Source organism: Neofelis nebulosa, chromosome X (genome assembly GCF_028018385.1).
Source record: "Neofelis nebulosa isolate mNeoNeb1 chromosome X, mNeoNeb1.pri, whole genome shotgun sequence".
In the NCBI taxonomy this organism is placed as follows: domain Eukaryota; kingdom Metazoa; phylum Chordata; class Mammalia; order Carnivora; family Felidae; genus Neofelis; species Neofelis nebulosa.
Genome location: NC_080800.1, coordinates 107,270,107 through 107,292,485, shown reverse-complemented (window position 1 = coordinate 107,292,485; position 22,379 = coordinate 107,270,107). Strand labels below are relative to the sequence as shown.

The window sequence follows — 22,379 nt, the reverse complement described above, 5'->3', positions numbered from 1 at the left end:
CTCCCTCTCTCTCTCTGCACCTCCCCAGCTCATGCTTGCACTCTGTCTCTGTCAAAAATAAATAAACTTAAAAAAAATTTTTTTAATAAATTAAAAAAAAAAAAAAGAGGCCTCATCCTGTGTGCTTATCTTCCTTCTCCAAGCTTTTGGTGCTTGGGCCATATGTGGGAGAGGTCTTTGGGCTTTCCCAAGCCCCGGTGTTATTGATTTCCTTAGGTAATGACTGGTTGCCACTGCCTTGTCAGCGAGGGAACCAAAGCCTCAGTGTCACACTTACCTGCACAACAGCTGCCCCATTAGGCTGCCTTCTCTCTCTCTCTCTCTCTCTCTCTCTCTCTCTCTCTCTTTTAATGTTTATTTATTTATTTTCAGAGAGAGAGAGAGAGAGAGAGAGAGAGCATGAGCAGGGGAGGGGCAGAGAGAGAGAGAATTACAAGTGCAGATGAGATCATGACCTGATCCGAAATCAAGAGTCCGACGCTGAACCAACTGAGCCACCCAGGTGCCCTGAGGCTACCTTTCCATTTCAAACATTAGGCTAGGTGGATTGTGTTCTTCTAAAGGGGACTCATTTGTAACCACTACCGCATTGCAGTCGTGTTCTGGTGTACCTTTGGGGCCTGAAAATGAGGGCGGGCCATTGGGCAAGTGCAGGAACTTGAGGGCTGTGGTTGTGGAGGGTGATCGTGGGCCTCTGGTCTTGTTGACCCGGCTCTTCCTTGTCTGCCCTGGCACCCTACTCGAGGAGCTCCGGGGTCCTCCCTCTCGGGAGTCCACCCTGGAGCACTCACTGCTGTCTCGTCTCTGCCTCATCCTCCTCCCTGCTTCCCCTCACAGTCCGGAAGACCAAGGGCAACCGCAGTACCTCACCAGTCACTGACCCCAGCATCCCCATTCGGAAGAAATCTAAGGATGGCAAAGGTGCGGCTGGGAGTCAGGTGAGGTGGGAGGGGCACTGGAGGGCCTAGGCCGCCCCTCATCACGTGCCCTTCTGCAGGCAGCACCATCTACCTGTGGGAGTTCCTCCTCGCACTGCTGCAAGACAGAAACACCTGCCCCAAGTACATCAAGTGGACCCAGCGAGAGAAAGGCATCTTCAAGCTGGTGGACTCCAAAGCCGTGTCCAAGCTGTGGGGGAAGCAGAAAAATAAGCCTGACATGAACTATGAGACAATGGGGCGGGCGCTAAGGTAGGAGCTGCTGGGGCACCGAGTCCCTGCCCGGGGGGTGGGGGTGGGGGGTTACCGAACTCTTCTCCTTGTTCAAGATGTCCCTCCTGCCTTAGAGTCTCCCAGCTCTCCCACGTGGTTGCCCCTAAGCCTGTTCCCGGACCCCTGGGAGGAACAGTCCCCTCCCTCGTGTATCTCTGTCCTGGCTTTTTCTCTTTTTATAACAGAAGAGCCCTTAAGGACCCCGCATCCCCAGGAAGGGCCTTCTGCCAGCCAGAGACCCAGGGAGACAGGCCCAAGTTACCCACCATTGACCTTTCAGGCCGGGGGACAGCTGAGCTTCCCAACGTCCATCCCCTCCCATCATTTACTCACCCCTTGTCCTTAGCCCCAAAGCAGGGCAGGGCTAACATTTAAAACCCCTTTTCGTGGCCCTTTGTGTCCTCAGGGGGAGATCTCAGGAATTTCATAAAAGCCTTCCAAGTCCAAGAGTTGGCCTTGGCTGGGCTCCCTTGCTCTGGGCTCCCATCTGGCTGCCTGGCTGCCCCCTCTTCCTGCCGGACCTGCCCTGGAGGGTGGCGTGTCCCGGCCTAACTCCCCACATCCCCGGCCCTCGTCCCCCAGATACTACTACCAAAGAGGCATCCTTGCCAAAGTGGAAGGGCAGAGGCTGGTGTACCAGTTTAAGGAGATGCCCAAGGACCTGGTGGTGATCGAAGACGAGGATGAGAGAAGTGAAGTCACGGCGGCCTCCCCTCGGGCCTCCACTCCCTGCACCTCCTCCACCAGCACCACCAGGCGAGCCAGCTCCAGGGTCTCGGCCAGAGCTGTTCCCCAGGGCAAGGCAGGCCCTTCCTGGGAAAAGCCAAAGGTTCAGAGCGTTGGCTTACAGCCGTCTGCAAATCTGGAAGTGGGACTGTGTGCAGATGAGGAGATCCCCACTACCTCCGCCGTGCTCATCCCTCCCCCGGAGAGCCAGGCCAAATTCCCCAAAGCCATGAGGTAAGGGCCCTGGAGTCATTACAGGTCTTCTACTAAGACCGTGTTTGGGGAGAGTGTTCAACTTCTTGAGGAGTTCTGCTGTGTCTCCAGTCTCACGGGACACTCCCAGAATCCCTGGGAAGCCAGTAGGGCACCTGTTGGTCAAGAGGGGAAAAGTGGCTTGCCCAAGGTCGCACGCTAAAATAATGGCAACGCCAGCACTTGACCTGGGCAGCTTCTGTCACCAGCTGGGGCTGTTTTGGTTATTTCAGAGTGCTCCCCAAGTAGCTACCAGGTACCTCCACATCTGGGCGCATCTCCCCAAGCCTCCTCCATTCCAGAAAAGAGACAATGGCGGATGGTACAGAGACACCTATTCTGCTTCCCTCAGGCCCTCCAGGGCCACCTGGAAAGCTCTCGCTACTTCTTGTCCATGCTCAGTGCCTCCAAATTTTCCCTGAGAAGGTTGGGCTTTGAGTTATGTGTATGTTACTCTCACTACACTGGCGTGGATAAGGTGCTCTCCTGAAGAGGGAAGGCAATAGAGCGGAGTGGTGAGCAACATGAGCTTGGGGGTCAGAAAGCCTAGATGTGGTCCCTGCGACTAGCTGTGTGGTCTAAGGCAAGTTACATAACCTCTCCGTGCTTCCATTTCCTCAAGCTGTAAAATCACATTAATCTTATTCAATTTGTGGGTTGTTTGGGAGATTGAGTGAAATACCACATGCCAGGCATTTAGAACGATTCCTGACCTATACTAAGTACTCAGTAGGTGTTGGCTGGTACAACAGCAAAGAAACCACACCTTCAGCTCTGTTCCTCTTGTGCCCTGCTCCCTAGCCAGTTGGGAGATGCCTTCTGCCTTAACCAAATCTGTTTTCTGTTTCTTCTCAGTACTTCTTCAGTGCCCAGCAACATCCACCTAGGAGTGGCCCCTGTGGGGTCAGGCTCGGCCCTGACCCTGCAGACAATCCCACTGACCACAGTGCTGACCAACGGGCCTCCTGCCAGTACTACTGCTTCAACCCAGCTTGTTCTCCAGAGTGTTCCGCCTGCTTCGACCTTCAAGGACACCTTCACTTTGCAGGCCTCCTTCCCCCTGAACACCAGTTTCCAAGAAAGTCAGGTGGCAGCACCAGGGGCTCCGCTGATTCTTAGTGGTCTCCCCCAACTTCTGGCTGGGGCCAACCGTCCAACCAACCCAGCACCATCCTCCGTCACAGGGGCTGGAGCAGCAGGGCCCAGCTCTCAGGCCCCTGGGACTGTCATCGCTGCCTTCATCAGGACTTCGGGTGCCACAGCAGCCCCTGGGGTCAAGGAGGGGCCACTGAGGCCCTCCTCATATGTGCAGGGCATGGTGACTGGGGCCCCCATGGAGGGGCTGCTGGTTCCTGAAGAGACCCTGAGGGAGCTCCTGAGGGATCGGGCTCACCTTCAGCCACTTCCAACCCAGGTGGTTTCAAGGGGTTCCCTTCCAGGGAACCAGACTTTCTCTTCTCCCAGCTGCCCCACTGTTGGGCTGACCCCAGTGGCTGAACTTGAGCTCTCCTCAGGCTCAGGGTCCCTGTTTATGGCTGAGCCTAATGTGACCACATCTGGGAGCCTGCTTACCAGATCCCCAACCCCAGCCCCCTTCTCCCCATTCAACCCCACTTCGCTTATAAAGATGGAGCCCCATGACATATAAATGAAGGGGGTCGGGGGAGGTGTGTCCCAACAGGCAAAGTTGAACAGCATTTTTATATGGACTTCCTGTAGCAGAGACTGACTGAAACAGCACACCTGCCCTTTTCAGTGGGATGTCAATACACCAGATCCCCTGTCCCCAACCCCTGCCCGGTGTCACCACGGCCAAGCCATGCCCAATTTGAGCATCCGTGGCGTCAGACCATGGCCTTCAAGAGCACTAGGGGATATGCTCTTGTCAGGGTAATGGGCTGACTTGGTGATGGAGCGAAAACCTCCTGAGAAGTTTGTGGCCAGGGCTGAGGCAGGGGCTCTGGGGGAAGAGTCCTGTCGTGGGGCTATATTTCACCATCTACGTTCCCTCCACAGGGAATTTCCTATCCCGTATGTGAATATCTCTGTATGTATTTGTGTGTACTTGTGGGTCTGTATCTCTGTTTCTTTGGGGAGGATGGGCGTGTAGCTGTGAGGTATTCAAGGGTGTGTGTCTTTGCGGGTCAGCTGCAGAGATGGGGAGTGTTTTTTAAGGGAAAGCATTCTCTAGTGCCCTCTGTACAAACCGAGATTCAGTTGCTCTGAGGCTGTGGGGTATGTGCTGGATCCCCCAAATTGAGAGAGATGTCACAGAGCTGGAGCAGGTCCAGGGTACGAGGATTTCAGTGGGCATGTGTGCTGGCGAAGACGCGGTTAGAAGGGCCAAGGTCAGACCCAGATAGAAAGTCCCCAGGCAGGGGCTGAATTAATTGAATGTGCCGAGGGTGTGGACTCCCTCTTGATGAGTGTCATCCCGATACCTCCCTGCTGTCAGGCATTGCTGGGACAGCCATGTCGCGGTGCATGCTGGCTCTGCCTCCGTCCTCACCCGTGTGTGCCTGCTGCTCAGCGTGCCTTCTACTCACCTTGTAGGCTTGCCAACCCACTCGCCCCCACAATGGCTATCACAGTCCTTGAGTGGACCGTTGACACTCATCGCCAACTTTCAGTTGCACCTAGCCCTGACTCTTCCTGCAACAAGAAGACAGGAGCCAGCAGATGTGAGCCCCCATGGCACTTCTCCCATCTCTACATGGTTCCTTGCTTCCCTCTTTCTTCTTTCTGAGGAAGTTTCAACTGATCCTCTATTAGGTCAAACCCTTGGCCTAACTCCTCCTTCCCCTTTGAATTAGCTTGCCTCTCTCCCGCGAAAATTGGGGGGCAAGGCTAAGAGTTAAAACACGTTGACAGCCTCAGAAACAATGATATGATCTGGTGAATTTGGTTAATGTGAATCAGTGCCTCAGGACCTTTTCTGTGTCCTCAGTATAAAACCATCCATTAGACCTAACTACCTCCCCAGGTTGTTCTCTCTCTCCTTCTGGTCACTGCCAAGCCTCCTATCATTGTCTCCCACTCTCTTCTTGTGCTTCCCCCTTCTCTCCCTGGAAAGGAAACATATATGGATGTGCAGGTGTATTTATTACACATCTCCAACACTCGGCATTAAAATGCCTTTTTCTAATATGATCAGGTTATTATGACAAATTCCCAATGATGGAAAGTGAAACATCCCAAGAAAGAGTCACCTTTCAAACAAAATTTGCACAAAGTCACTGCATGGATTAGGGGTGGCCCTGCCCCCGCCCCAAATCCGTAGAACTCATCATCTGAAGGTCACTGATACCCTCACGGTGACATGAAGTGTCTTCTTCACAGTTCTCAGTCCCTGTGAGCCCTCATGGCTCGTGACACTACTTTCTCCCCCCTCCTGCAGTAGCCGGGTTCTTGGGCTACCCTCTGTACCTGTGCTGGCCCCACATCTGCCACTTTAAATGTGGGTGCCCACCAAGGGTCTCAGCCGCTCTCCTGGCTCTGCCTTGGCTCTTTGGGGATGGGGCTGAAATTGAGAGAGTCAGCCCCCACTTTTCTCCTCAGCTCCTGCTTGCATTTCCAGCGGCCTGCTGGACATTTCCATCCAGATGCCTGTCATGCCTCAAACACAGCCCTTCTATCAAAAATGGATTTGAAAGTCTTCACACACACACACACACACACACACACACACACACAACCTTTCCCTCCCCCAAAACAAAAATCTGTCATGACTTGCCTATTTCTGTGAAAGGTGCCACCATTTTCCTGACCTTCTAAGCTTGACATTTCAGAGCCATCTGACGGCTGCCTTCATTTGACCCTAACCCTCCCCCATCTCTTGAAGTCCAGGCCGTTTGCCATGTCTCCGAAATCTAGCCTTTCTTCCACATTCTCAGAGCCTCCAGCCTAGCTCAGACTTACTCGAGTGTATCTCTTTCCCGGATACACCAACACAGCGCAGTGTGACCTGTCCCCCTCTCTGATCTGCCTGCTGGGGCACCAGTCCTGTTCTTTCTCTGCTAAAAAGCCTTCAATGGCTCTTCATTGCCTATAGGTAGGGGTGATACTCAAAATACTTTAGCCTCCTATCTGTTCTGGCAGCTGAGCATTAAATTTTAATTTGCTGAACCACAAAGCAGTCCAGGGGTCCTGGAGGAGAGGGGAGGGAACATTTGAGGACTCAGGGCAGTAATTCCAAAAGGAAGGCCCCAAGTCCTTGGACCTTCCGGCAAAGGCCCTTCACCATCAAGCCCCAACTGACTTCCCTAGTCATCTCTCACATTCCTTCCCTGACCCCCGGGGTCCTGTTCCAAACAGGGATCCCCGGCCTTTGAGTTTGCCTCTGTTTGAAGTTTCCCACCTCTGCGGTTTTGCTTTACTTGGTTCTGCTCAACCAGGATGCTCTTCCCACCCTGTTAGTACCAATTAAATCGTATCCATCCTTTAAGACTCTGTTCACGGAAGCTGCCTCCCCAGACCAGACTACCCCTGAGTTCTTCATTTGAAATTCGCACCAATTGCCACTCTTTTGGCAACTGCTCATGAATAGTGACATCTCCTCTGTTATAATCACAAACTGTTACTTAAATCTTCAATGACCTGGGCCTATTTAATCTCCCCACTTAGTGTGCCACCTTTCGAGGGGCGGGGGGCTGTACCACCCACAGAGCGGGGCAAGCTATGAACCATCTAGTGAGCATCAGTGAGCCCACTGAGCTGCTGAGAGATGGGGACGAAAGTCTGAGGCTGGTGACCTCTGACCTCCCCTCTGCACAGGCACTCACCCTAGGTGCTCCACTGCCCAGGGCCAGCCCTCTCTGGCTCAGTGCCCTCATGATGCCCCCACTCCCACCCCCCAGCCTTATCACCCAAGAGTTGTTACTACTTTGAACACCCCCTGCCCCTAAAGAAACTTCCCTGTCCAGTTTCTTTCCTAATTCAAAGTGTTAAAGTAGCTAATCTGGTCAACTAACCTGTGCTGATCTAGTTATGGGAGAGGGCCGGAGGACACCCTCAGGAGACCGGTTCATTTTTGCCAGGGTCATGTGGCAACAACCCCCTTGCCTTTGCGAAGACGGTGTAATGGGGTCAGGAGACCCGCTCCTCACCCCCTAGCAGCTGATGTATCCCTCCTTCCTCTGGGCTCCCGCAGCACTTTGTGTATACCTCTTCCTGTAGCACTTAGCACATGGTAGCTCCTTAGCTATGTGTTTATGTATGTTGCCTCTCTAATAGACTGTGAGCTCCTCAAGGACAGGGACTGTGTGTTAGTCACTGATGTATCCCCAGCGCCTAGCACAGTGCCTGGCACACAGTAGGTGCTCAATAAATGTTTATTGAAAGAAACAATGAGTCATGTTTCTAATCATGGGGATTTCAGCCATATACTGTAGCAGGCAAAAGGGGGAGGGGAAGGACAACCCATACTTGGGGGCTCTCACAGCCTTTTGGCCCCTCATATGACTGCAGGCAGCTGATTCCTTGCCCAGGTCTACCTGCCCCCCTCCTAACAGGGTCCAGAGGAGCCTGAGGCTGCTTCTAGCTGTGCCTTGCTGTCACCAGGAGCCACTGGGGACTCCTGAAACTCCCTACCCCTTTGCCCTGCCCTTTTCAGCTTCAGCACTGGTTCCTCACCTCTGGCTGGAAAGGAGTGGCAGAAAGGTCAGGACCCATGGAAAGGGTGAGGCAAGAAGTTATTCTTATACCATCATAGGTTTTTCTGACTCCATAACATATTTGTTTTTATTTGAGAGAGAAAGAGATACAGAGAGCAGGGGAGGGGCGGGGGGGGGGGGGAGAGACAGAGAGACAGAGACAGAGAGAGAGAGAGAATCTTAAGAATCCATGCTAAGTGTGAAGCCTGGAGCCGGGCTAGATCCCACACCCTGGGATCACGACCTGCCCCCAAATCAAGACTCAGATGCTCAACGGACTGAGCCCCCAGGCATCCTCAGTAATGTATTTTTATTATTTTATTTTTAAAGTTTTAAAAATGTTTTTTATTTTTATTTTTTTTTTTTTTTTCAGAAAGAGAGGGACAGAGACACAGACAGAGCATGAGCAGGGGAGGGGCAGATAGAGACTGAAACACAGAAGCCGAAGCAGGCTCCGGGCTCTAGACAGCACCGAGCCCCACGGGGCGGGGCTCGAACTCAGAACCGCGAGATCATGACCTGAGCCGAAGTCGGCCGCTTAACTGACTGAGCCACCCAGGCGCCCCTGTTTTTATTTTTAAAGTTTATTTTGAGAGAGAGAGAAAAAGAGAGAAAAAAGTGCGGGAGGGGCAAGGGGAGAGATAATCACAAGCAGGCTCTGCACTGTCAGTACGGAGCCTGAGGCGGGGCTCGAATCCACGCACCACGAGAGCATAACCTGAGCCACCCAGGCGTTCCCCCCATAACGTACTTTTAAAGAGGTCTCTGCTTCCAAAGCTGCTGGACCCGAGGTGAGTGAGCTCATCTCCCTCCCACCGCTCGCTCCCAGGGCTGAGAAGCCAAGACGATCTCAGCGTTCGAGAGTCTCTGCCCCTGGCGTGCCGGACGTGAGGACCAACGTCCAGTAGGTGGAGCTCTCGAGCTGGCGATGGCGGGCTGACGACCCGGGAGAGCCCGGGAAGGGGGAGGCGGCCAGGGTGGGGCCGGCGCCCTTCCGTCCCTCTGTCCTGACTCTGAGCCCCCAACTGTCCCTGAGCGGCTCCGGGCCCCACCAAGGCCTTCCATTGCTCGGGAACTTAGAATTCCCCCCTGCACTCCACCCCTCTACTTTCCCGGGAGAATTTAGCAGTGGCCTAAATGCCCTCTCCCCATTGGCCTGTCGCGCCCTGGCCCCGCCCCCCCCCATCGGCCCCCTCACCCAGCCTCCCCGACCAGCAGGTGAGCTTGCGGCGCACCCGGCCCGGCGCGCGGGCCGCCGCTCTTCCCCGGCTTCGGGAGGGAGCCTCCGCCTCCGCTTTTCGCCGCGGGGGCGTCCGGCCTGGCCCGCCTCCCCACCGCGGCCTGCCTATAGCTGCACGTCCACGAGGCGCCGCTTTCCACCTTGAAATCGGAGAGCGATCGAGGCGCCCGCGGCATCCGTTTGCCTGCGGAGGGCCCCGGACCGCCCGCTGTGGTGTGATCCTGGGCTCCCGCAGGGCCGGTGCCGGGCCGGGGAGGCGTCCGCACCCAGCTGCCCGACGCTGCGGCGCGCCCGCTCCCCTCGCGGTGTAAACCCGGAGTCTAGGGGAACACGTGGAGTCCTGGGCTGCCCATTGCGGGGTCCAGGAGGCCCGAGCTCGGCACCTCCCCATGGCAGCTAAGCAGGCTGCCCTTGGGGCAGACCCCATTCTCCCTAAAACACACACACACACACACACACACACACACACACACACACGGCTTGGCAGGCTGGACACAATAAAACACTCAACAAGCTTCCCTGTTAAAGGTTAGAATGTGGAAGGGGCAGTTTACTGCCCAAGTGACCCCCCTCCGACCCAAATAGGGATGCGCGGATAGCGGATGGCCCGTTCTCCGGAAATACGGAGACTTGAACAGGGCCTCCCTTTAACCCTGCACCCCAAAGAGGAACATTCTGGTAAAACCATCATTAACTGTTGGCCCACGACACGTAGGAGGAACTAACTTCAGCTAAACAGCCGTGTTTACTCAGTATGATTCTCTTCCTTCGTGGGTAAATTGAGCCCTATTTGGCAGACGGAGCGATGAAGAGTCAGAAAGATTGGGTTCTCACCCAAGGTCAGCCTAGGTGGCAAGTGGTGGAGCTGGCTCCTTCCCCTAGGCCGCACTGGAAGGATTAGATCACCCCAATCTGGAGCAGGGATGCAGGCTTCATATCACACAACCCATACCTCCTGCCTTGGTCTTCCCACTCTGGCTGAAGGGCAGTGAGCCCTATCTGGGAAAGGTGTGTGGAAAGGAGCCCAAAGGCAAGAGAACAAGGAACTTTTTGGTTTTGCTTTTAACTTGCCTCCTTTCTGCAGGGAAATAAAGGGGTGTGTGCACCCACACACCCAAACCCAGAAGCGCAGGGATGTCCATGGCTCCCCAAAGGACCCTCATCTATTTATTTGGGGTCATTCTTTTTTTTTTCTAATAAAGTTTACTTATTTATTTTGAGAGAGAGAGAGAGAGAGAGAGAGTGTGGCAGGGACAGAGAAGGAGGGAGAGAGACAGAATCCCAAGCGGGTTCTGCACTGTGAGTGCAGAGCCCCATGTGAGGCTCCAACTCACCAACCATGAAATCATGACCTGAGCTGAAGTCAGACGCCACCAGAGCCACCCAGGCACCCTCTCTTTGGAGTCATTCTGACTCTACCCATGGCATCTCCCTCCTGCCTTCAATTAGAAATTCTTATAGTACCCTCACCACTCTCCCTTCCTCCTTTCACCTGAATCTCAAGCGATTACCTGTCTTTCTCTGTGGCCCACCTCCAACACATTTTTACCATTAAAACAAAAACAAAAACAAAAAACCCTCTATCACTACCCAGTTTAAAGTTTTCCCGTGGTTCCCACCATCTAGGGCAAAAGTCCAAGCCGTGCCCGTTGGCATGCCTGGCAGGGCTCCTGCCCCCTCCTTCCCCATCTGTCCCTTCCAGCTGCAGTGACACTGAAGTGGCTTATAGTTTCCTGCACATACTACTCTCATTTGTCTCCAAGCCTTTGCTCGGATTGTCCCCTCAGTTCAGAGATGCTTCCCTGACACCCCTACTTCCTATTTTTCTACTTAAGTGTCAACTGGGCACCCTCTCTCCCAGTAAGTCCTTCTAACCACCCCAGTGCCCTTGCCCTTTGAGCTGAATCCTTGCACTCACTACATAGCTTTTGTGACCTATTGACTTGTCTGATTTCTTCACTCCAAGTTCCAAACAGAGGATTGACCTAAATTCAGTACTGCTATGGGGTTGTTTAGGAACCTGAGAAAGCAAGTAGTCTACAGGCCTCGAGATCAGAAAGCGAGTAAGCACAGGCCAATGAGGAAGATTAATGCTGTGGCTCCAAGGGATGGATGTTCCTCCACCTGGGCAGAAAGACCCGAGTTGAAGCACGCTCCTGGGGCTGGAGCAAAGAGCAGCTCATAGTTTGCTCCTGGGGGTGGCTAGACTCCAGTTGGCCAGACCCACAGATACCCTCACTTGTACACTGACAGGGTTCTCCAGAGACTTACACAGGGAGACATCCCAGGCCTGTCAAACATCCACTTCCCCTCAAACAGTAACAGGTACGTTCTGAAGCCAGCAGGCAAAAGGAACTAGGAGCTTCTACCACTGTTTTTCAGAAGTGAGAAGAAAAAGTGTAAAATACAGGACGGGCATCTTGCCTCCACAGTAGCTGGGTCTTAGGAAACCGGAAGTGTGGACTGCCTGCACCATGTGGGCGGCCCGGGGGTGGGAGGCCAGGGGCACAACAGTGAGGGCAGTGATAAGACTGTGCAGTCAGATGTGGATGTGGGTGGCCCAGGGCAAGAGAGCCAGCAGGCAGGTGATTTCCTTGAGCCGCCTAAGAGAGGGCTCTCCTTCCAGCTCTGCTACTCCTATAGCAAACAAGGCGCGCGCACACACGTGTGCCGACACCCCCCCACACACACACACACCTAAACTGATGCAGATATTCAATTCTCCCCACAGCTCCTGCAGCCCAGGATGTGCCCCTGCCTTGCCTTTTCTTTCCAGATCTTGCCCCAGTGACCCAAATGTTGTCTAGCCCCTCCACCTTGTCCTCATTTGTACCCAAACTGCAAGGCAGGATCAGGGGTTTCCCATTCACTTCATCAGGACACCCATCTGCTTTAACCACAGAAAAACCAATATGGGGAAAAGAGTAAAGACAGGAGACAGAAGCCCTGACGCAGGTTTTCAGTATGCAAGTGTTTTTGACTCCACAGCCAGTTGCTTAAAATGAAACATAAAGGGCAGCCAGAATACACACCCAAATGCAAAAAGGTAAAGGAAACATAAAATAAACCACACAATACCATGAACCCCCACAAAACCAAAAAATTAAAACCCAAAACCCCTCAACTTTATATATATATATATATATATATATATATGTATATATATATATATATATATATTTTTTTTTTTTTTTTTTTTTTTTTTAAGGGAGAACAACTGTTCAAAACCAACTGGGCAGTATGGTGGGGGTGGGGAGCAGTCCTACAGAAGGGGGCCTTGAACTTCCCCCTGGGAACAAAGAACAAACACAATACAAAGAAAATAACCACCAATCTCCCACATGGGTCAGGAGTCTCCAGAGAACAGATTGTCCCATCCTCAAACTGGCTTTTTTTTTTTTTTGCCGTTTTTTTTTGTCTTTTTTTTTCCATTTTCTTCTTTTGTTGTTGTTGTTTTAGCACCTGTACAATAAAACTGTACCATCTCCAATCAGCTGGCCATAGCCAGGCCCTCCTGCCTTTAGATGGTACATACTCTCTACAAGGATTGTTTGGAAAAAATAGCAATTGGTAGAAAAATAAGAACAGGAATATGAAAGACAATGCCACAGAGGGGGGAAGGGACAGGGAAAAAGCCCAAGCTCCTCCCCTCTCTCCCTCTCTCTCCTTCAACAAACCCAGTGCTGGAGGCCAGGAGGGAGGCCTGGCAGGGGCCCCACACTCAGCCCCAGGTCCTGAGGCGAGGTAGGAGTGGAGCCCGGCTGGAGTCCAGCCTCCTGCCCTCACCTAGGAAACAGCTGAGGCCTGGATCTCACATCTGGCCATCAATCCCAGAGCCCTCTGCAGATTCCAAAGGAGAATGGGGGGCAGAGGGAGAAGCAGGGAGGAGAGAGAAAGTGGGTGCTGAATCTGGGAAGGGGAGAGGTGATAGGCAAGGGCTGGGAGCTGAGAGGCTCAGCATCCAGAAGGGGCAAAGGCAGAATGGGGTGGGGTGGATGGAGGTGCAGGGGTGGGCGGAGGAGACGTGGGAACAAGCCCATGTTGTGCACTCTGAGGGGAGCAGTGAAGGAAGTGTGAGGAGGGGTGACCTTAGCTTTCACTCCCATTCTTGACTCTCTCCAAGTAGAGTGACTCACTAGCCCCTCGCCCTCACAATCCACCCCTCCCCAGAAACCTCCCTAATCTCGAGACAGGGCTGCTGTGAAGGGCAGGTGGTAAAACAATAAAAAATGGGGGGGGGGAGCACCAAAGCCTCAGGATTATCCTCAATCCCCCCAGCCCCAGGCCAGCACCAGCCACCTTCATCAGTCACGGGTCCTCGGCCCCCTGCCCCACCTGCCCCCTCCCCAGTGGGGTGAAAACAAACCTGGGAGTAACTGTCAGAGGGAGGGGGCAGCTCCAGAGCTTATCAAGAAAGACAAAGAAAGGAGGTGAAGAAAGTCCCTCAATACAACAAGTTGTCTCAAATCGTCACAGTGATACAGACTTATCAGAAACCAATGAAACAATACAAATTAAATACTAATAAAATAAATACTATGGAAGACAGAAGAACACAGGGGAACAGAGGGGGCGCTCAGAGATTTGGCCTTTTCTCATTTCTCCTCCGGACAGGCTGAGGCCACCCCAAGGGACCCTGGCACCACCTCCCACCATCCCTGGGACCTCTTGCCCTCAGACGTGGAATTCAACTTTCCACCCCCATCACCAACCACAACAACAATGACGATGACAGGGAGATGAGAACTAATTATAACCAGAAAAAAAAAAATCCAGTCACTAATGCTGGCATTGATAAGGCGGCTTCTTGTTGGTCCGTATTATTGCCTCATTCTGCAGTCTGGTGCTCGGTGGGGGAAAGACATGGGAAGTGGGGAAGGGTGAACTTGGGAGGAGAAAGAAGAAAAGGGAGGGGCTGTTTTCCCGGTCAACTATTCCACGGCTGGAACTCCACCTCAGACCCCAGGAGCCGAAGTAGCTCTGGCTCATACCGCACCAGCTCCACAGTCTCAGAGGAGCCTGGGGCAGATCTGTCGTCCATGCCTCCGGGCCTCTCGGCTGGGGTCAGAAGCTGACTGGAGGCCACCTGCCGGTAGAACTCAGCCTTGGGCAAGGTGGCAATTTCAAAGTGCGGGAACCGAGCCTGAAAGATCCTGGAGGAAAGCTTCAGCCTCTTCAGGACATCGGTAAAGAGGAACCAGTTGCAGGGCCTGGAAGAGGCAAGAGTAGGAGTTATGGAAGAGGCCTGGGTGGAACCAGTGGGGTGCCAGGAACACTCTGGAAGGCCCAGGAAGGCTGCCAGTTTGGCTACCTGTCCCCCACCCCCAAACTAAACCATGGACTCCCTGGGTGTCACTGAGGCAAAAATCTCCTGTGCTAGCCTGCACTGGCTGAACCAGCTTTCAGCTCAGTTGTGAGCATTCAACCCGTGACTACCCCTTCCTTTTAAAATAGTGGGAGCAGGAAGGAAAGGGACCTTCCAGAACCCAAAACTCTTAGCAGGCATCCCCAGGCCTTCCCCACACCCCATGACCCGGAATTTACCATCTGCTGGGACCAGTTCTTTCCCCTACCGAGCCCTGCTACCCCGTCTGGTTTCCCTTTCCTGTTCTCACTCCTGTTTCCCGTGCCTCTTCATTCTCCAAGACCTTCCCCAACAGACGGGGAGCCGTGGAGAAAGGCCTAAACTGTGGGTAATCTAAAAGGCATTTCTCTTTGGCTCTGGAATGCATTTAGACAAGTTTTTTCTCCAGCGGCAGCACCATCGTTTCTGCAGGGCCAGAGCTCACGTTACAGCCAGTCTGACTCTGCTGAGCACACCCGACTGGCCTGGGCGGCAGCCTGGGGACAGCTGGGAGGGGTGCCGGGGAGGCCGATCACGGGCCATGCGCTTGCTTCGACTAAACCAGGAAGAGACACTGCATTCCCCTGATGATGGTCCCGTCTCCAAGGCTGTCCATCCTGGCCATTGCCCTGTCCTACCGGCAGCATTTGTGTCAGCCTCCTAACTGGTCTCCCCCTGGCTAAGAGTCTCCCTGCTGCACCCCTACCTACCCTCACTGCATCCGTTACTACCCCTTTTCTAAAAAAGAAAATCTGGCCTTCTCACTCCCTAAACTGCTTTCCATGGATCCCCAGTACCTCCAGCAAAGAAACCTCCACATTCGTTACCATGATATTATGGCAAGACCTTTCAAACATGACCCCATTCAACTCTTCAGCCCAACCTCTCCTAATAACACACACACACTCACACACACAGTGTACCCCCCCACCCCACCAAGTGCCAGACATTTGCTGAAGGACAAGCCCCACTTTCTGAACTTGTCTGTCTCGTGCCTCTGCTTGTGCCTCGCCCTCCATCTTCCCCTCCTCTCAGGCCCAACTCAGGCGCCATCTCACCTGTGAAATGGGTTGTTCCCATTTCACAAAACTGCCTGTTCATCCCATCTTCCACAGTCTCATGGCGCTTGGTTCATACCCCTTTTATAATACTTAGAACATGACCCATTTCAGAAAGGATACAAAAGAAATGTAAACTGTGGTTTTCTCTGTGACACAGGAATGGGGGCTCAGGGTGGACTAGAACTTCTATTATTCACTTGACACCTTTCTGAACTGCATGAAATTTTTATAATAATAAATCCACTTTGGACATATTGTCTTTTATTAGAACTAATTGTATACTTGTCTCCCACCTCCTCTAGACTGGAGATTCTTTGAAGGCTGTATTCTGGCCCTCGGGGTTTGACTGGTGTGCCTGCTGAAGACACGTTTATAGAATCGAGTGTTTTCTTTTGGGGCACCTGGGTGGCTCGGTTGGTTGGGTGACTGGCACTTGGATTTGGCTTGGGTCATGGTCTTGTGGTTCGTGGGTTCAAGCACTGCATCTGGCTCTGTGCTGAGGGTACGGAGCCTGCGTGGTATTCTCTCTCTCTGCCCCTCACCTGCTCGCTCACACTTTCTCTCTCAAAATAAACTTTAATAAAAAGAACTGAGTGTTCTGTACAACACCTACCACTTCTACCCAGACCCACAGTCCTTCTCCCTAAAATGTAACACTCTTCCCTGTGACACTAACCCCTTTTCTTACACCATCAGGAAATGGAATGCTCTAGGTTCAGAGGAAGGGACTACAGACACCATTCCCTTGAAGCATCACTTTCAAAGAATGGAAAAGACCCCTCAGAACATTAACACTTGGTGGTCAGAATTCAGCTTTGCTTTGATGACTCGAAGGCACTTCGGTGGGTCATCATTCTACACCCTTCCTACTTCTTGAAGAACATTCATTTCACAGTGTGCTGCAGTGGTGGGCAAGGGCAGATTCAGAAGAGGCACAGAAGGATGTAATGTCAGGAAAACCAGCTTTGCCCATACCAAGTTCTCAACTGAAAACCTGCCTGCTGCTCGGGTAGCTGAGTGGCACATGGCTCTCAGCTGCCCTGTGTTCTGTCTACACCTGATGCACACTAGCCTGGTCCTTCTACTGCCTGGAGCCCAAGATCCTGTTTCAGAGAAGGAGGTGCTGAATACTCTGGAGGAATTAATTAACTGTGCAATACTATATCTCAGACGCCTGGCCCCACCCTCTGGGATCAGCTGATGCCCAGAAGAATAAGGACCAAAAGCCCCTGAAACTTGATCCCAACCAGTGTCATCATATAGGCTATTTTTATTCTTATCAGCCCCTGGGGGAAGGGATGCAAAGAAACCATGGCCGGATGGTGATTGGTTAGAGTAGTCAACTTGAGGGACTCACTTGAAGGGCTCCTAATCCATTGTGCACCCCTCTCTCGACCATGTGCACTTCATGTGCCTTCACTTTTTTAGAAAGACAGGGTCTGATGTTTCCAAAATAGGTATCAAAGAACAAGTACCCTTAAAAGTATCTGCAAACATATTGGAAAAGAGGAAGAAAACACCTAATGGTGGAGGCTGATAATAAAAAGACAATTCATTCTGCATCCTCCTGAGCAGCACTGCCACACACTGCCATCCGTAAGAGCCGAAAGGACCATGGTCTCCAGGCTGTCCCTTCTGAACCCTCAAATCAAGATTCAACTGGGTTCGGTCTAATGGTAAGCGTCAAGTATATTCTAGTCTCCAAAAACAGGTGATGCCTGCTAACAATACACACAGTGATCTGAGATGACAGCACTGAGGCCATCATCTCGCCAACATTAAGGCTACAAGAAAGCAGCCTGCGGATTACTTAAGGACCCCAGCAGCCCCTCAGCTATGGGAACCATATGTCCCGGCTTTTCAAGAATCTCAATTTCAAATATTCTGTCTGGCTGTTCCCAGAAACCACAAAAATGTTCCAGAGATTCTAATAGTTCATCAGCTCAAACATCTCCCAGATCATCTCTCACACCCAGGAACAGCAGAGCAATTCTTTAGAGAGTGAATCTAGATTCTTTGAATCTAGATTTTGGGTTTGGGAAATACATATATAGTCAATATACCTAGAGCTTACAGCCTCTGTTCTGAATGTAACTAATCAGGGCTGGAAAGTCAGGCTGGCCTTGGTCATTTGTCAGGTTTCCTAAGCTCCAGCATGTGCTCTTCAGGTCTCTGCTTCCTTCTGGAGAACTCCCCCATTCCCAGGGAGGCAGGCTAGGGGTTGCCAGGATCCTGGCACTCAGTCCCTGTAGCTCTTAGACACTTACCCGCGGGACACTGACACTTGGAGGTTGTAGCAAGGGAGAAGAGGCTTGTCTGAGAGCTCAAACATAAAGTCATCCTCTTCCACATCATCTCCTTCTTGATCAGAGTTCCCAGGAGGATTATGGAGGAGGTCACAGGCAAAGCCATCTTTTTCTTCTGTAAGGATAGCACATGGGATATGAGGACTTAGCTATGTGCACAAAACTGAAGAAAAAAAATGTTTCAACAAGATAAAGAGGCACAGAGGTGGGTGATTAGGACATAAGCAACAAGTTCACAGACCCCCAGTTGGGGCCAAGTTTTGCTGATCCCATGGCTCCCATCCTTGGGAGGGCATGTGAAAGTTCTGTCCCTGGAAGACAGTAGTTTCTGGCCAGAAATTCATTATACTCCACCTTTCAGTTGGAAAACAGCCAGATGCTGTAAAGAACCAGCCGCTCGGCCTTTGGAAATGGAGCCCGATGACACTACCAGCAGTCAAAGGCAAGGTAGAAACACCTGCCATGCCTGTGGGGCTCTCAGGAGCCCGGAGGGGCCACTCAGTCAGTTCCCACCCCTGGCTACGTGTCTGGGTGTGGCATATTTCATTCCATCCCAACCTTCCCCAGCTCCAGCTTCCCCAAAGCTTAGGGGTAGATACCTCCCCCAACCTGCAGCCCTGGCCCCAGGAATGAGTGCTAGCTGACTGCCACAGAGAGAGACGCTTCCTAGAGAGGAAAGCTTGGGTCAGAGGCTAAGGGCCTGGGAGGCAGCAGCTGTCTCCGAAACTGTGCATGGTGGGAGTAGGGCAGGGAGAGAATGATCATGGCCAGGTGAGGGGCTGGGTCTCTCTTGAGTGTGAACAATGCCGGAAGAGATGACAGTGCAACACAGGGGCTTGTGGCAGGGTTAGGACGAAGCAAGGGAGGAGAAAGGCACTTGGAAGAGAGAGAATAAAAACAATAGCCAGGGCATAAGTGGTGGAGGGCAAATGAGGGGTGGCTTTGTGGCATCCCTGGTTTAGGCCAATGTATTCTGAGTCTGGGGGAGCATGGGCTAGTGTTCGGGTTGAAAGGGTGTGTAAGGTTCTCTAAGTTACTAACAGGTGCAGAAAGGCAGCCTCCCTTCTCACTCCTGTCTTTGAGAAGAATCCATGAAACCCAAAGCAATCCCCCATCTCTGGGCCACAGACAAGCATGGGAGGAACCCGACTCAAAGCTTACCCAACACAGAACTGCTGTAGAAGTCCCAGGACACGCCAGGGTCACCCTCTGCCCGGCCCTGAAGATCTGAGAGGTGATCTGATGAAAGAAGAGAAGGCAGTGAGACAAGGAGGGTGGGCTGGAGAAGGGCCTAGAAACAAAGTACATCTATATGGGGCCAGGAGAATGGGAGAAGGGAAGGAAGGAACACAAGAGGGTCTGGGGGCTAACAGGGAGAGATATGTTTCCTGCTGTCAGTCAGAAGTTGCCAACCAACAGCCAGGACCCAAATCTAGCCCACTGATGACCTGGGGTTTGGCCCAGTGTTTTAAACCAAAAAAAAAAAAAAAAAAAAAAAATGTTGAACATTTTAAAATTTAGAGATTTCACCTAAAAATCTGGATTTCCAACTTTTCTTGAAAAAAAAAATATCAGAAAATCTGGCAACACGGCATCCCACATTCCTGCATGTCAACAGTTGGCTAGAGGGAGAGGCGACATGTGCGTTCTCTGGTTCAACAGTCCCCACCCAGCCTGCTCTGCTCTGCTCTCTTACATGATCAGCCTGAAGGCATTTAGGTCTGGGATCCCTGCTTTTAATGGTATAGGGAATGGACTCTCCCAGAACAATCTCAGACCTGTCCCAAGATTTCAATTCCCTGCAGGTCACGATGTTCATACAGCCAATCAGGATCTCTCCAATTCAAAGTAAGATAAGGAAGCAGAATTCCTTCATCTTTGAAAAACATGGGGGAGAGGGCCACGTGTACCCTCATAAAAACCTTTTGCTTCCACTCCTAGGTGTATACCCCCAAAGAATTGAAAACAGGTGTTCAAACAGAAACTTATACACAAAGGAATGTGCATAGCAGGTCTACTCACAATAGCCAAAAAAGTGGAAACAATCCAAATGCTGTTAAGCTGATGAAGGGATAAACAAAACGTGGTCCATCCATATAATGGAACATTATTCAGTTATAAAAAGAAACAAAGTACTGATGTATGCTACAACATGAATGAACCCTAAAGACATTACACTAAATGAAAGAAGCCAGACACAAAAGGCCATCTACTGTATAATTCCACGTATATAAGATATCCAGAACAGGCAAATCTACAGAGACAAAAAGCACATGGGTAGTTGGGAGGGAACAGGAAGTGACTGCCTAATGGGCATAGCGTTTCCTTTCGGTGTGATGAAGAAGTTCCAAAACTCAGTAGTGGTGATGGTTGCACAACATTCTGAATGCATTCAATGTCACTTCACTGTATACTTTTTAAATGGTTGAAAGAGTAGGGGGCACCTGGGTGGCTCAGTCTGTTAAGCATCTGATTCTTGATTTCAGCTCAGGTCATGATCTCACAGTTTGTGAGATAGAGCCCCAGGTCGGACTCTGTCCCAACAGTGTGGAGCCTGCTTGTATTCTCTCTCTCCCTCTCTCTCTGCCCCTCCCCCACTTGCTCTCTTGTTCTCAAAATAAAAAATTTTTAAATGGGTTAAGGGGCACCTGGGTGGCTCAGTTGGTTAAACGTCTGACTTCAACTCAGGTCATGATCTCACATTTTGGGAGTTCGAGCCCTGCGTCCAGCTCTGTGCTGACAGTGTGGAGCCTGGATCCTGCTTTCAGATTCTGTGTCTCCTTCTCTCTCTGCCCCTCCCTCACTCGCTGTCTGTCTCTCTCAAAAATAAACATTATAAAATAAAATAAAATAAAATAAAATAAAATAAAATAAAATAAAATAAAATAAAAACAAGACAATTAAAAGGTTAAAATAGTAAATTTTATGCTGTAAGTATTTTGCCACAATAAAAAAAAAATTAGGGGCGCCTGGGTGGCTCAGTCGGTTAAGCGGCCAACTTTGGCTCAGGTCATGATCTCGCGGTCCGTGAGTTCGAGCCCCGCGTCGGGCTCTGTGCTGACCGCTCAGAGCCTGGAGCCTGTTTCAGATTCTGTGTCTCCCTCTCTCTCTGACCCTCCCCAGTTCATGCTCTGTCTCCCTCTGTCTCAAAAATAAATAAACGTTAAAAAAAATTAAAAAAAAAATTTAAACCGCCTTTTGCTTATTTGATAGGAGGCTAGACATCAGGTCACCCCTTTGCCTCCTTGTCTCCTAGCTAAGCATCACCTAGTAGAACTGCTTCACCTCTCAGCCGCACATGTACAAAAGGAGATTTTCATGACAAATTCAACTGTGGCATCTGTGGGCACATGGCCCAGCACAGTTGGCAAGCTGATTTAGCTCTATAATGGTTGCTACCAGCGCTTAGGTGACACCCAGGCAAAAGTACAGGAGAGAGTCCAAAGGGCACAGGTGATGTGAGGGAGCCCTCTGGAAACCAAATCCCAGGAGGAAGCTGGCGGCCACTCCTAAAGGCACGAAGCCAATCCCCCCTGATGAAATGTACCACTGCACTCCAATATACTTTCCTTTTGGGTCGTACAGTCTATCAGCAAAAATGCCTATTAGCTGTTGTGAGCTACTGAAAGAAGTAACTTTTTAGCAACCTTCTACGAGATGAAGGGTTTCTTCTGGTAGGAAAAGGCAGCCAGAGAGAGCTTTCAAAATAATGGCTGAGCAGCTACAGTGGAAAACCTTTAGTCACGCACATTAGATCTTTTTTATGTACTCCACAAAAAACTCTTGAGGTCATGACTGCCAGTTTCTGTGCTCTTCTGGGCCCCTGCCCCCTGAGAGTTGGAAGGAGTTTCTTCAGAAAGCATCTGTCAGTTAGGTAGGTGCCTATTCTGTGCCTGGCCTTGTGCTAGGTGTCCTGGGAGATGGAGGCATGAGATCATAAGTCTCCAAGAGGCAGGGAATATATATGTCTGTCTTGTTCATCATTGTCTCCCCATGGCCTGAGCCCAGGTGCCTGGCACATAGTAAGAGCAAATAAATATATGGAGAAGACAGGGAGGGAAGGAGGAATTACTACAAGGCAAGACCTAAAGCCTGCTTAACTGGCATGCTGAAACACCCGTGCTCCAAGGACTGTCGTCTCCCCAGGAGATCACATGAGGATTCCATCAAAGCCCTAGTTCCCCACATTCTTGGGGCTCCTCTCTAGGGACTGCCTTCAGAGCCCCCAGAACATTCCACTAATTCTCCTCACTGACAGCAAATCTTTGTCATTCTCAGGTGAATATGCCTTTCTGAGGCAGCCCAATGTGCATGGGCACGAGCAAAGGTACAATCGTCTGGGCAGGCCCATGAGCTGCACGCCAGAAAAAGCTCCCACGGTTGCTTGATGGTGTGCCTTCTGGTCACATTTCCTCATAGGCCTTAATGTACAATTGGGACAGAGAGGGACATTTCTCTCCCTTGACTGTCCCCCGCCCCTCCTATAACTTTCAGTCCTTTACTCTTCTCCTTTCCACCAAAAAGTGCCCTCAGCCCCGCAATCCTGCTCCTGGGTATATATCCACAAGAACTGAAGACTGGTACTCAA

General features: G+C 51.5%; 2 protein-coding genes across 11 annotated transcripts in view; one reads left to right on the top strand and one right to left on the bottom strand.

Moving 5' to 3' along the window:
• Window positions 1–7,535, top strand: part of ELF4 (E74 like ETS transcription factor 4) — a 50,013-nt gene extending 42,478 nt beyond the window's left edge. For all 3 annotated transcript variants that reach the window (XM_058714545.1, XM_058714543.1, XM_058714544.1), the window contains exons 6-9: window positions 838–921; window positions 998–1,190; window positions 1,794–2,171; window positions 3,045–7,535. In XM_058714545.1, the coding sequence (XP_058570528.1) occupies window positions 838–921; window positions 998–1,190; window positions 1,794–2,171; window positions 3,045–3,837 (1,448 nt within the window). In that variant the 3' untranslated portion in view covers window positions 3,838–7,535. The remainder of the gene's footprint in view (window positions 1–837; window positions 922–997; window positions 1,191–1,793; window positions 2,172–3,044) is intronic.
• Window positions 7,536–12,032: 4,497 nt separating this feature from the next.
• BCORL1 (BCL6 corepressor like 1) overlaps window positions 12,033–22,379 on the bottom strand; it is a 63,951-nt gene continuing 53,604 nt past the window's right edge. For all 8 annotated transcript variants that reach the window (XM_058714574.1, XM_058714572.1, XM_058714573.1 and 5 more), the window contains 3 exons: window positions 18,953–19,030; window positions 17,753–17,906; window positions 12,033–14,290 (listed from right to left, as the gene is read on the bottom strand). In XM_058714574.1, coding sequence (XP_058570557.1) covers window positions 14,008–14,290; window positions 17,753–17,906; window positions 18,953–19,030 — 515 coding nt within the window. In that variant the 3' untranslated portion in view covers window positions 12,033–14,007. The remainder of the gene's footprint in view (window positions 14,291–17,752; window positions 17,907–18,952; window positions 19,031–22,379) is intronic.